The sequence below is a fragment of the Hippopotamus amphibius genome, chromosome 13 (genome assembly GCF_030028045.1).
Source record: "Hippopotamus amphibius kiboko isolate mHipAmp2 chromosome 13, mHipAmp2.hap2, whole genome shotgun sequence".
Lineage (NCBI taxonomy): Eukaryota > Metazoa > Chordata > Mammalia > Artiodactyla > Hippopotamidae > Hippopotamus > Hippopotamus amphibius.
Window position 1 is genome coordinate 87800871 of NC_080198.1, and position 14409 is coordinate 87815279.

At 35.6% G+C, this 14409-nt stretch overlaps 1 protein-coding gene across 3 annotated transcripts in view; it reads right to left on the reverse strand.

Moving 5' to 3' along the window:
* Positions 1 to 14409, reverse strand: part of AIMP1 (aminoacyl tRNA synthetase complex interacting multifunctional protein 1) — a 36161-nt gene that overhangs the window by 5883 nt on the left and 15869 nt on the right. For all 3 annotated transcript variants that reach the window (XM_057704690.1, XM_057704691.1, XM_057704692.1), the window contains exons 5-6: positions 7162 to 7373; positions 3819 to 3987 (exon numbers count right to left, since the gene is read on the reverse strand). In XM_057704690.1, the coding sequence (XP_057560673.1) occupies positions 3819 to 3987; positions 7162 to 7373 (381 nt within the window). The remainder of the gene's footprint in view (positions 1 to 3818; positions 3988 to 7161; positions 7374 to 14409) is intronic.

A 14409-nucleotide genomic window follows, 5' to 3' on the forward strand; every position in this document is an offset into this window, starting at 1 on the left:
TGACCACTTTCTTACACTATACACAAAAATAAACTCAAAATGGATTAAAGACTTAAATGTAAGTCCTGAAACCATAAAACTCCTAGAAGAAAACACAGGCAGTAAACTCTCTTGACATTAGTCTTAGCGATAGTTTTTTTGAATGTATTTCCTCAGGCAAGGGCAACAAAAGCAAAAACAAACAAATGGGACTACATCAAACTAAAAAGTTTTTGCACAGCAGAGTAAACCACCAACAAAACAAAAAGGCAACCAACTGAATGAGAGATGTTTGCAAAAGTTGCTGACAAGGGGTTGATATCCAAAATATGTAAAAAACTCGTATCACTTAATACCAAAAAAAAAAAAAAAAAAACAATTTATCTTTAAAGAATAAGTGGGCCCAAGAGCTAAAGACTCGTGCATATCATACATGATTTGAGATTAACCATCAACTCATATTTAATAAGACCCAAAATCAACAAAAATAAACATGATCTTAGAAGTTAGAAGTCTGAATGCAAATTCTCATTTATTATTAGACCAAAAGCAGTGCATTCTCAAAAACAAAACAAAACAAAACAAAAAAAATGCCTTAGTCTCCTTGCTGTAATATTGTTTTCAAGTTATTTTTGCTTGATGCTTTAGGGATCAGTTACCATATTTAAATACTAAAATTTATGGCTTCACATATTTAAAAAGTAGTGGGGAGGGCTTTTAGCCATGGTTACAAAAATATTACTTGGCGCATAAAATTCTAAACTCTATTTAAAGCCAAATAGCAATTCAAAGGTTTGAGCCCCAATTGCAATTCCTATACCACACTTAATATATATAACACGAAATGTAAACCTCTAGACACTGAGCACATCAAGTGAACATCAAAATGTACCAGCAGACACCTTAAGCTTTAAAATGTAAAACATATGCTGAAAAATACAGTACTGATAAATCATGGCTCTCTCTGGGAAAAGAAAAAGAAAAAAAAAAAAAAACAATAAGACTAATGGTCTGTTGCATACAGAGTATTAACTGTTATTTCCTTTCAGATTTACTGCTACAGAAGCAGTAACTGATGTGAAAGCACAAGTAGGATGAGTATTAACAGACCTCATGTCCCCAAGTTTATCAATTATTCAATGCTGTGCAGCTTGGTTAAACATTTTATAAGTTACAAGTGAATAATTCAAATAATCTCGTGGGTCACTTTAATGTCAGGTTTTTCCCTTTCACTTTACAAATTCTTTTGTATGTTATCTACATATTCACGTGCTAAGGCACAAGGAGAATATGAATATGAAAGAAATTTCAGACTTTGGAATGATGTAAATATAAACACACAAATAGCCAAACATATTAAAAGATTCAAAACTATAGTAAAGGCAGGAAATCCACACTGGGCTATTAGTGTCTCTAATGCTAAGTCACTAACTAAAAAAAAACCAAAATAAAAACTTTCAATATACTTAACAATAACATTCAGATAATAACAACCGATTCAAGTGCTGAAATATTTACCTGTGAATTCTATAAGATAAGGGAATGAAAGCTGTCATAGAAATAAAAGAACTATAAGCCTTCTCTAATAAAATAGTCCACATGAATTCATAGCAAGCAACAATCAACAAACAAAAATGCTGATAGTATTAGATTCAGGCACACATCTATTATTTGATCCTTCTACAAACTCTGTATAACCTTAAGCAAGTAAGTAAGTTTTATTGGGTCTCAGTTTCCAAATTTGGAAAACAATGGGTTAGCGTAGATGATTTCTTCCAGTTTTAAACATCTGACTCTACAATTTATATCAAAAAATAAAATGTACTCCTCTTAAATATTTAAATAAAATGGAAGGCAGATGTTAATTTGAAAAGGTAAACCAGGATTTTTGTTTTTTTTCCTCAATGTGTGTTGAATCTTAAAAGAAAAAGTTCACTTTTATTTTCATTCCATTCCAATTTAGTGAAACAGAATTTCAAGTTTGTCAGGGATACACATGACAGCTACACAAAAGCAGGAGGCTTGGGGAAGTGTTTTGGTATCCTGGTAAGTAGAGTGGTGATCCTGTGTGCTCCTAGAACTAAAAGCCATCATGCTGCTTTGAGAAACAACTGAAACTAGGATTTTCCCAAAACCTAATTTACCAAAAAAGGTTCTCAGAGCACAGACCATTATGATTTCCAATCTACCAAGGTTCAAGACATACACATGGATTCAAAGTCACAGATACTTATTACACAACCCCCATGTTTTTTAGATTAGTCTACTTTTGATTAGAAAGCAGGAGCTGAGTTTCACGGAAGTTACCCATGCTTTCATCCATTTTTTAAAATCTTATTATTCTAATGTTAAAATTCTTCATATCCTAATATTTTATCCAACACAATTAACAGAGGATTAAAAAAACAGGCCTATATAATCATATCAGCCTTGCTATTCCATTAAAACTCAGCTGTTTTCACAAATACGTCTCCAAATCAATTCTGACTTTTAAACCTAGTTCTATTTGTTAGCCTAATTTATTTCTGCTTTTCCTTACTCCGGTCAAATGAACACCCTCTATAAATATAATCTTAATTTCTGTTTTTCCTCTTATGAGGTCTTAGACTTTTTTTTTTTTTCCTCTGTTGTGTGTCTAGCTGGATCACAGCATTACAGGAAGGCAGTATGGCTGGACCAGCGTGAGCCAAGTGGAGAAGAACAGGGATGAGATTTGTGTAGCTGGGCCATGTCCTACAGGGCCTAGTCGGCCGTGGTGAGGAGCAAAGTCCTCATGTTTAGCCCAGTGGGAAACCTCTGAAGAGTTTATTTTTTATTTTTATTTTTTTAAAATTTATTTATTATTTTATTGTCTGTATTGGGTCTTTTTTTTTGCTGTGCGCGGGCTTTCTGTTTAGTTGTGGTGAGTGGGGGCTAGTCTTCATTGCAGTGCGAGGGCTCCTCGTTGCCATGACTTCTCTTGTTGCGGAGCTCAGGCTCTAGGTGTGTGGGCTTCAGTAGTTGCAGCACGTGGGCTCAATAGTTGTGGCTCACGGGCTCTAAAGCGCAGGTTCAATAGTTGTGGCGCACGGGCTTAGTTGCTCTGCGGCATGTGGGATCTTCCTGGAGCAGGGATCGAACCCATGTCCCCTGCACTGGCAGGCGGATTCTCAACCACTGCGCCACCTAGGAAGCCCCCGAGCTCTTAGACTTTTATGAAAGAAATATTTATTCTACATCTGTCAAGCATCTTTTCTTTACTGCTTTAAAGACCTATTTGAAGAAATGTTCTCACACATTATGAAGCTTCATCTGTCTCAGAAGCATTTTACTAGAGAAAAGAAGCAATATGAAATGAACTTCCCTTTTAGATTATTAAAATAAATATGAATTTCAACTTAGAGATTTCCTCTAAATCTTAAAGTCCAGTAAAAGCATATGCAAGTATATTATTGGACCCACTCTGAGAATTATACATTTCCCCCCTCCCTGTCTGACCTTCTCATCTCTTAGTCTTTCTGTGTTGTATTCTCAAATAATCTACAGCTTAAATGATTTTGTAGCAGATTAATTGGTTCTCTATCCATATTACACTCTTCTGCTATGTAGGTATCAAAATTAGTATTTCACTTAGGATAAAATCTCTCTGGTGTTTTATGACATTTGAGTGTTCATGGGGAAGGAATAGTTAGACAGTTGTCATCAATGTGCCGTCTTGAGTCAATCTTAACAAAATCACTGAAAACGGTCATTTAATGAAAAGTCTTCTACAGGATTGATTTTAAACTTAAATATTCCAAGCACAGCTTTGAGAACAATGATTTCCAAACTATTTTAAATAATGACTAATAAATACTTACCAGGAAAAGCATCAAAGGTAATTCTGTCTCCAGGAACAGACCCATTAGGAGGTGCCAAGATTTCAACTTTCTCTGGTGAACTAGCACACATCACCATTGCCTGAGATACTACTCCCCTCATCTTTGCAGGTTTCAGGTTACAAAGTAAAATTGCCATCCGATTTTGCATCTGTGTGAAACATAAATTGATGATTAAAGATGTCTAGTGATTTAGAATAACCTTATCTAGAATATGTTAAGGTACATCTAATACGCTAAATGTCAAATGTTCTATTTTTGTGGCTGTCTTTAACCTTACCTGTGTCCAAATTCTTTTATGTTGTTAAGAAGCCTTATAACAATATGAAAAAAAAATTCTACAAACTGACAATGCATTATAGATCAAACAGCAGAGGCAATAATATTTCACCTAGTAATAAATAAAGAAATGACTGAGTGTAACAGATTTGGTTTTCAATTTCATCCGCCATGTACTAGCATTAAGGTTGTATAAAGTTCATCTCCCTGTTTTCTCACAACATGAGGGAAATGATATTAAAGACTTGTCACAAGGATTAAATAACAACATTATATAAAGCACTTAGCTTAGCATTAGCACTAAAATAAATGCACATTTTTCTCCTATGTGTTTGATCATTCCCAATACTATGCAAGATTCATTTCCTAAATTAAAAAATACTGATCATTGAACAAGTCAAGTATTATGTACACTACAATCAACAATTATGGCTACTTCTACAATTTGTTATAGAATTACATAAAAATTTCTTTAAACTTCAAAAGTTGAAGTCTCTTAATCTTTTCCCCAACAAGCAAAAATAAGGAACACAGTTGTTTAAATTCTTTCAACAGGTTTAAAATAAAATAACATACAAGAAGACTATCATTGCATGGGGGAAAAAAAGACACATTCTAGATAAACGATGGTTTCATAAATACATGTTATGTGCAAATTTACTCCCAAATTCTATGATTAAAAAAATTGAGCCTAAGGCTCAAATTTAAAAAGCCCCCCTTTTGGAGGTCTTCATGAAGTTTTATTCTCTTTAAACAAATAAGTTTAAAATACCATGTATATGGGAACTTCAAAAAAAAAGTTATAGGACTTCTCTGCTGGCACAGTGGTTAGGAATACGTCTGCCAATGGAGGGGACACGGGTTCGATCCCTGGTCCAGGAAAGATCCCACATGCCTCAGAGCAACTAAGCCTGTGAGCCACAACTACTGAGCCTGGACTCTAGAGCCCATGAGCCACAAGTGTTGAGCCTGTGTGCCACAACTACTGAAGCCCGTGCACCTAGAGCCCATGCTCCGCAACAAGAGAAGCCACTGCAATCAGAAGCCAGCAAAACGAAATGAAGATTAGCCCCTGCTTGCCGCAGCTAGAGAAAGCCCATGTGCAGGAATGAAGAGCCAATGCAGCCAAAAATAAATAACAAATAAATAAACTTACATAAAAAAAGTTATAGCAAATGTGTATAAAAAAACAATAGGGTTAGCTAGATGCAATCTGTTAAGAATCAGATGATAGCTGTGGACCTTTACCTTAGAAAAATAAACAAATGTACAAAATTTGGTATGCAGTTTTGGAGAGCTAAGTGTTACTTTATAGACTGCTTACTAGTACTGACTTGATGGGTTAGATACAGATGTGTATATAAATAGCTTTGCTTATGGCTGTGAATGACAGCTTCTGGAAGAGAAGAAATAGTCTGTAACTTATGAGAACAAAAAAGTTGAAGCCCCAATAAGGAGGAGTTTTTCCAATTTGAGCTGGCTCAAGATCAGTTGTTCTTTTCTCCACGGCTCCTTATGAACCTAACTTCATAAGTAGTTATGAAGGAGCTCTGGTCCCATACAAAATGAATGTTAAAAAGAAAATGTACACACATGTGCCAAGTCTATCTTTTTTTCATAGATAAGATAAATTTCTTCACTGATCTTAATTCCGTCTTTCTCCTCTCCACAAAGCAACCAGATGATAATATTAACATGTGAGACAGGCCATATTACCCCTTAGCTCAAAGTAAGAGCCAAAGTTTTTACAATGATCTCAGAGTAAAAGCCAAAGTTCTTACAATGATCTCTAAGACCCTATATCATCTGGAATCTTTATCTCTGATTTCATTGCCCATGACATCTCCCCTTATTTAGTCTGCCACAGTGACACTGGCTTCCTGCTGTTCTTTGAACATCCCAGGAATACACCTGATTCAGGGCTGCCTGAAAATGCTCTCCCACCAGACAGAATGACTTGCTTTCTTCATTTTCTTAGACCTTTACTTAAATACCACTTTCTCTGGTTTTCCATGGCCACTTTATACAAAATGACATCTTCCTAGCCTCAATACTTCCTAGGTTCTTTCCCTACTTTATTCTCCTCTTGATATTTATCACTATTTAACACACTAGATATTATGATTTGCTGACTCTCCCATAGGGATATGAGCTTCTCACAGGCAGGGCTTTTTGTTTTTTTAAACAAATCAATCCATCTGCCTGCCTGCCTGCTTGCCTTCCTTCCTTCTTCCCTCCCTCCCTCCCTATTTTACTTCACTTGCCTAGAATAGTTCCTGGCACAATGTAGGTGCTCAATAAATATTAGTATCTAGTAACAGGAATGAATAAATGTAGGGATTTATGCAAGTTCACAAAGCCAATAAGCAACAGAGCTGGCAAAGAACTGAGAGGCAGAACTATTTTAATGTTGAAGTCTATGGTCTTTGCAGTATCTCTGAAGCCTTATGGGGCAGAGGAAATAGCTATATGATGCAAATTACTATAGAAGATGTCTGGAAAGAGCAAATTAAAAACTATTACTGTCTTTGATTTGTTCCACTGTCACTGGAAATAAAGATATATTTAAATATCCAAATAAATACAAAACATCCAATTTTTAATGAATAAAGGAATAACATTAAAAATTGCAAGTTCAGTCTTCATGATCCCCTCTCCTGTTTCCTCTTCAGGTATGAAAATATTTTAGATTGGTTCTTTCTGAATTTATATAATAGTGATTTTAAAAATCAAGGAATAAAATTCCATGATGGAATAATGATAATAAAATATCACACTAAAAACATTTTTAAAAACTGAGAAAACAATAACACATCATTTCTTCTTTCTATGTTCATGAATCTGATCTTAATTTACAGATCTTTTGCAAGTTTTTGGTAGTTTTATACACTTTTGGTGGAATTCATTACATTCAAACCAATCAACTGAATTAATCAATCCTGGCTCATGCTGTGTGGTCTGATACAAAATTACATGAAAAAACATTAAGAAAGACGGAATAAAGGTGGAATGTATATGTAGAAATAATTTTAGCTATACAGATTACCTGTTCAAGAGGAACATGATTCACCAGGCCACTGACAACTGTTCTTGGGGCTGTTTCTCCAACATCTACCTCTTCTACATACAAAGAATCTGCATCAGGGTGTTTTCTGGCAGTGATGATACAACCAATTCGAAGATCCAGACGGGAAACATCAATAGGCTTAGAGTCAGCATTTCCTACTACTTGTTGCTGTTTTTTCTCCTTTTTCTCTCCTAAAAAATATTTGTAAATGGGTAAACATCAGAATCAAAACAAAAATACATTATGAAAATCTCCATAGCATTGATGCTGATGAGCTTAAAAGCAAAAAAAAAAAAGTGTTTATCTCCTATCTTCATTTAAATAACAAAGGAAAGAATTATTCATGTCACAACATTTGAACCCTTTTAAAGCTATTTATCTGTTGAATTAATGGTCTGTACCTCTAGTTAAAGACATAGAATAGATGCTGGTAATCTATGGCTCAAGGACAAATCCAGCCATGGCCTGTCAAAGAGTTTTATTAGAACAAAATCATGTTCACTAATTTACATATTGTCTATGGATGTACTAGTTTAGTACTAGTTTAGTACCACGGCAAAGTGGAGTTGTTGTTAACAGAGACTTTATGGCCAGCAAATAGCCCTTTACAGAGAAAATTTGCCTTTCCCTGAAACAGAGGTATAGAAAATCCTTTAAGATTTAGATTTACTGTGTGACTCTAGAGAGTAAAAAATCCTTTATTTAGAAAGAACACCACAGTACGTATCCAACTGACAGCATGAACTACAGTCAAATATAATTTCAATGATGAAATGTTTCTCTCATCAGTTAAACACAATGAATTTATACAATGAATTTCTCCATTTCTTATATTTCCCTGAAGACTTATTACAGCTTTAGATTTGCCTACAGCAACCATCTGGGTGGAAGAGAAAATTTTATTCTGATTATGTTTATAAAACTCTACTTTTATTTATATGCTGTTGATAAAGTAACTCTTATTAGCATAAGATTACTTTAGCCATTGAGTCAAAATGCATAGAGTTCATATTCCTAAAGTTTACATTTAGTTTCTCTGGCAGAAAAAAAAAAAAAAGTAAAACAAAAATTTATTTACCTCCCAATCTGCAGGGTACAGATAAGTTATTATGGCTTGGAATCACTGTTTCTTAATTATTTCTTTGTTTCATCTCTGACCAAATATTTACTGAGATCTAAGGTACTACGAAAAGTAACAGGAGTGGCCCATGCTAGCCAGGCACTAAAAATCTCTTTTAAGAAAGACAGATGTATATAGTGAACATATGATAATCTTTACATACACAAAATATAGACGCACAGAGAAGAATAACTCTGCCTGCAGTAGGAAGAGATGATTTTGTATGAAGAACATTCACAATTTACACAAAGACAGCTTATAAAAGAGGAGGCAGAACTAGTTTAAAATAATGGACAATTTTTACTTTCATTAGCAAATTTTTTAAAAATACCATTTGCCATGTAACATATCAGCAAAAATTTTTTTAAATCAGTAAAAGCCCAAATGATATAGAAATATATATATATATAAAATTATTACAAAAATCCTAATAGCAGTTATCTTTAGGTGATAAACTATATATTTATTTTAAAATACTACATACATACTACTATAATAGTATGATAGACCTATTTTCATATATATTTTTAAGCTTTACTCTCTTAGGTATTTGAAATACCTTTATCAGGAATCCACTTTCCAGAGGTGATGCCAAATATCAAAATCTACACCAAGAACTCTGTTAGTCATCACAAGGGATTTTAGAAATGTTTCATTAACAAATGAGTGATGCTCATAAGCGGCAGTATAAAAAGACTGTATGGGTGCCACAGCCCTTGCGTGAACAGAATTTTGGAATCTAGCCATCTTAGAAGGCAAACACCAACGGAACGGCCTTCTATTCCAGCACTGTCCAATACAGTAGCTGCCAACCCCATACAGCTGTTTACATTTAAACTTAAAATAATTAAAAACTCAGTTCTTTAGTCATGCTAGACACATTTCAGATGTTCAACAGCCGCATGTGGCTACTGTCTACTGTGTTGGGTAATGCAGCTATACAGAACAAAAAGTTCTATTGAACAGAGGCACTCTAGACCGGGATCTCCACTTGGTCTTATGTGCTCCCTCCTCTTACAAAGGAAGACTTTGGTGTCTCGTTTGACCAAAAGGTGGACTGATCCTGCAGTCACAGTAATGTACTGCTCTTTGAGGAGGGACTTCATCAAACTTATAAAAACAGGCTGCATGAAAAAAACAGAAATATAGATCAATGGAACAGGATAGAAAGCCCAGAGATAAAACTACGGTCAACTAATCTATGACAAAGGAGGCAAGGATACACAATGGAGAAATGGCAGCCTCTTCAATAAGTGGTGCTGGGAAAACGGGACAGCTACATGTAAAAGAATGAAATTAGAACACTCTTTAACACCATACACAAAAATAAACTCCAAATGGATTAAAGACCTAAATGTAAGGCCAGACACTATAAAACTCCTAGAGGAAAACATAGGAAGAACACTCTTCGACGTAAATTACAGAAACATCTTTTTTGATGCAATCCCTAGACTAATGGAAATAAAAACAAAAATAAATAAGTGGGACCAAATGAAACTTCAAAGCTTCTGCACAGCAAAGGAAACTATAAGCAAGATGAAAAGACAACCCTCAGAATGGGAGAAAATATTTGCAAACAAATCAACAGACAAAGGATTAATCTTCAAAATATATAAACAGTTCATCCAGCTGAATATCAAAAAAACAACCCAATCAAAAAATGCACAGAAGACCTAAACAGGCATTTCTCCAAAGCAGACATACAGATGGCCAAGAGGCACATGAAAAGCTGCTCAACATCACTAACTATTAGAGAAATGCAAATCAAAACGACAATGAGGTATCACCTCACACCAGTTACAATGGGCATCATCAGAAAATCTACAAACAGTAAATGCTGGAGAGGGTGTGGAGAAAAGGGAACCCTCTTGCACTTCTGGTGGGAATGTAAACTGAAACAGCCACTATGGAGAACAGTATAGAGTTTCCTTGCAAAACTAAAAATAAGAGTTATCATATGACCTAACAATCCCACTGCTGGGCACATACCCAGAAAACACCATAATTCAAAAAGACACATGCACTCCAATGTTCACTGCAGCACTGTTTACAATAGCCAGGACACGGAATCAACCTAAATGTCCATCAACAGATGAATGGATAAAAAATATGTGGTACATATATACAATGGAATATTACTTAGCTGTAAAAAGCAATGAAACTGGGACATCTGTAGAGACATGGATGGACCCAGAGACTGTCATACAGAGTGAAGTGAGTCAGAAAGAGAAAAACAAATATTGTATATTAACACATATATGCGGCATACAGAAAAATGGTACAAATCAACTGGTTTGCAAGGCAGAAATAGAGACACAGATGTAGAGAACAAACATATGGACAACAAGTGGGGAAAGCGGGGAGGGTCGGGGGAGAATAAATTGGGAGACTGGGATACCAAATTGTACACTCTAAATGTATGCAGTTTATTGTATGTTAACTGTATCTCAATAAAAGCTGTTAAAAAAAAAAAGAACAGACTGCATGATTATTTTGTGCCTACTTAATAAAATTCGTAAAGTGAAAGAATTAGTCTGACTTGCTTTCATTGTAACCATACCACCTAGTGGTGAAGTGATATAGGAGAGGATGTACAGCCCCTAACTACTTCTAACAGAGACTACTGATGCTTACCAAAAGGAATTGACAAGTGCTAAAATGGTTTAAGTCAGTTCACAAATCTTTCAGCCATTTTACATTTTCCAAAAAAATCTTTAATGAGCTTAAGTACTATGAGAGGCATGTATAATGAATTATAAAACCACAGTTTTAGACATAACTGGGAAAATGAAGTCCAGAAAGGAATAAAGTTAAGTAAAAAAAGGAGTCAGATTTATGACGAGAAAAACAGCTTTAGCAACAAGGTAAGGATAAACTAGAAAACACAAGGCTTTAACATTAATTCAGATGAGATCATGAGAACCTGAACTACCTGGTAGCACCTAACAAAATGGAGGCACAGAGTTAGGCTCCAGAAATGTTTGGGTGGTAACAATTACAGGCATACCTGATTTTATTGTGCTTCCCTTTATTGTGCTTTGCAGATAATTGCATTATTTACAAATTGTATATGTGTACAACCCTGCATCAAGCAAGTCTCTTGGCACCATTTTTCCAATAGCGTTTGTTCACTTCGTGTCTTTATGTCACATTTTGGTAATCCTCCCACTATTTCCAACTTTTCCATCATTATTATATTTGTTATGGTGATCTGTGGTCTGTGATCTTTGATGTCACTATTGTAATTGTTTTGGGATACCACAAACCATGTTCATATAAAACGCTTTAATAAATGATGTGTATGCTCTGACTATTCCACCAACCAGCCAACCCTGTCTCTCTCCCTCTCCTCAGGCCTCCCTATTCCCTGAGATACAAATTGTAATTAAGCCAATTAATTACCCTACAATGGCCCTAACTGTTTAAGTGAAAGGAAGAGTCACATATTCTTCACATTCAAAAGCTAGAAATGATTAAGCTTAGTGAGGAAAGCATACCAAAACCCAAGATAGGCCAAAAGCTGGATCTCTTGTGCCAAACAGCCAACTTGGAATGCAGAGAAAAGTTGTTGAAGAAAACTAAAAATGCTACTCCAGTGAAGACATGAATGATAAGAAAGCAAAACAGCCTTATTGTTAATATGGAGAAAGTTTTAGTTGCCTGGACAGAAGCGCAAACCAGCCATAACATTCCCTTAAGCAAAAGCCTAATCCAGAGTAAAGCTCTCTCTTCAATTTTGTAAAGCCTGAGAGAGATGAGAAATCTGCAAAAAAGAAAAGTTTAAAGCTAGCAGCACTTGGTTCATGAGATTTAAGGAAAGAAGTTTGTCTCCATAACATAAAAATTCAAGGTGAAGCAGCAACTGCTGACACAGAAGCTGCAAGTTATCCAGAAGATCTAGCTGAGATAATTAATGAAGTGGCTAAAGCAGACAACAGATTTTCAGCGCAGATGGAACAGCGTTCTATTGGAGGAAGATGCCATCGAGGACTTTCACAGCAAGAGAGAAGTCAATGCCTGCCTTCAAAGGACAGGCTGACTCTCTTGTTAGGGTCTAATGCAGCTAGTGACTTGAAGTCAATGCTCATTTACCATTCTGAAAATCCTAGGGCCCTTAAGAATAATGCTAGATCTATTCTGCTTGTGCTCTATAAATGGAACAACAAAGCCTGATGATAGTAACTCTGTTTACAACATGGTTAATGCAATATTTTAAGCCCATTGTTGAGGCTTTGAGCTCACAAAAATGATTCCTTTCAAAATGTTACTTACTGCTCACTAGCAATGCACCTGGTCACCCAAGAGCTCTGCTAAAGATGTGCAATGACATTAAGGTTGTTTTCACGTCTGCTAACACAACATCCATTCTATAGCCCATGGATCAAAAAGTAAGTTTGACTTTCAAGTCTTATTCTTTAAGAAATACATTTTTTATCTTTTTTTCTTAAAAAAAAAAAAATACATTTTTTAAAGCTATAGCTGCCATATACAGTGATTCCTCTGATGCATTTAAGGAAACTAAATCGAAAATATTCTGGAAAGGATTCACCATTCTAGGTGCCATTAAGAACATTTGTGATTCATGGAAAGGGGTCAAATATCAACATTAACAGGAGTTCAGAAGAAGCTGATTCCAATCCTCATGTATAACTTGAGGGGTTCAAGACTTCAGTGGAGGAAGGAACTGCAGATGTGATGGAAATAGCAAGAGAACTAGAATTAGAAGTGGAACCTGAAGATGTGACTAAATTGCTGCAATCTCATGATACAACTTTAATGGATAAGGAGTTGCTTCTAATGGATGAGCAAAACAAGTAGTTTCTTGACATGGAATCAACTCCTGGTGAAGATGCTGTGAAGACTGCTGAAATGATAAGAAAGGATTTAGAATATTACATAAACTTAGTTGAAAAAGCAATGGCAGGGTTTGAGAAGACTGACTCCAATTTGGCAAGAAGTTCCACTGTGGGTAAAATGCTATCAAACAGCGTTGTGTGCTACAGAGAAATAGTTTGTGAGCTGAAGATTTAATCAATACAGCAAACTTCATTGCTGTATTATTTTAAGAAACTGCCACAGCCACCCAACCTTCAGTAATCATGAGCCTGATCAGTCAGCAGCCATCAACACGGAAAAAAGACTCTCCCCCAGCAAAAAGATTATGACTTGTTGAAGGTTCAAATGATGGTTAGCATGTTTTAGCAATAAAGAATTTTTAATTAAGGTATGTATATTATTTTTTTAGACACACTGCTATTGAACACTTAACAGACTACAGTACAGTGTAAACATAACTTTCATATGTACTGGGGAACCAAAAAATTCTTGTGATTTGCTTTCTTGTGATATTTGCTTTATTGCGGTGGTCTGGAACTGAATCCACGATGTCTCCGAGGTATGCTTGCATAGGCTTTGGTAGCCAATTAGATGTGAAAATTGAGGGACAGGGATAAGTTAAGGTTGACTGTAAGATTTCTATTCTAGTTGCCTAAGTGGACAGTGATATACTTTCTACTTCAGATCTATGGGCTCCTAAAACCTTAATACTCCCATGCTACTTCAGACATTCTGCTTTGACTAGAATATCCTTTTTCTATCTTCACAACTGGTCCTAAGCTAATTTTCTACCTGTGATTTCTCTGAAACTATCCCCTATATATATACCTAAATTCAGTCATACCAAACTACATATGGGCCTCTATACTTAATCTCTACTTTCTGTTTTTAGTTACGTGGGTCCCTCAACCTCAAATGCCACATTCTTACCCTGTCATCCTTTAGGACCCAGCTTCTATGTTCCATTATCCTAGTGTTCCTAACTTTACTCCAGTTCGTAAAAGTATGAACATTCTTCTTGACACCATTATTATTATTATCAAAAATGTTGACATCTGATAAACCAGTCAAGTGCCAAATAACTTCAACTGTTAAAAATACCTTTCTTAGAACTTCCCTGGTGGTGCAGTGGTTAAGAATCTGCCTGCCAATGCAGGGGACACAAGTTTGAGCCCTGGTCAAGGAAGATCCCACATGCCTCGGAGGAACTAAGCCCATGTGCCACAACTGCTGAGCGCACGTGCTGCAACTACTGAAGCCTGCGCGGCTAG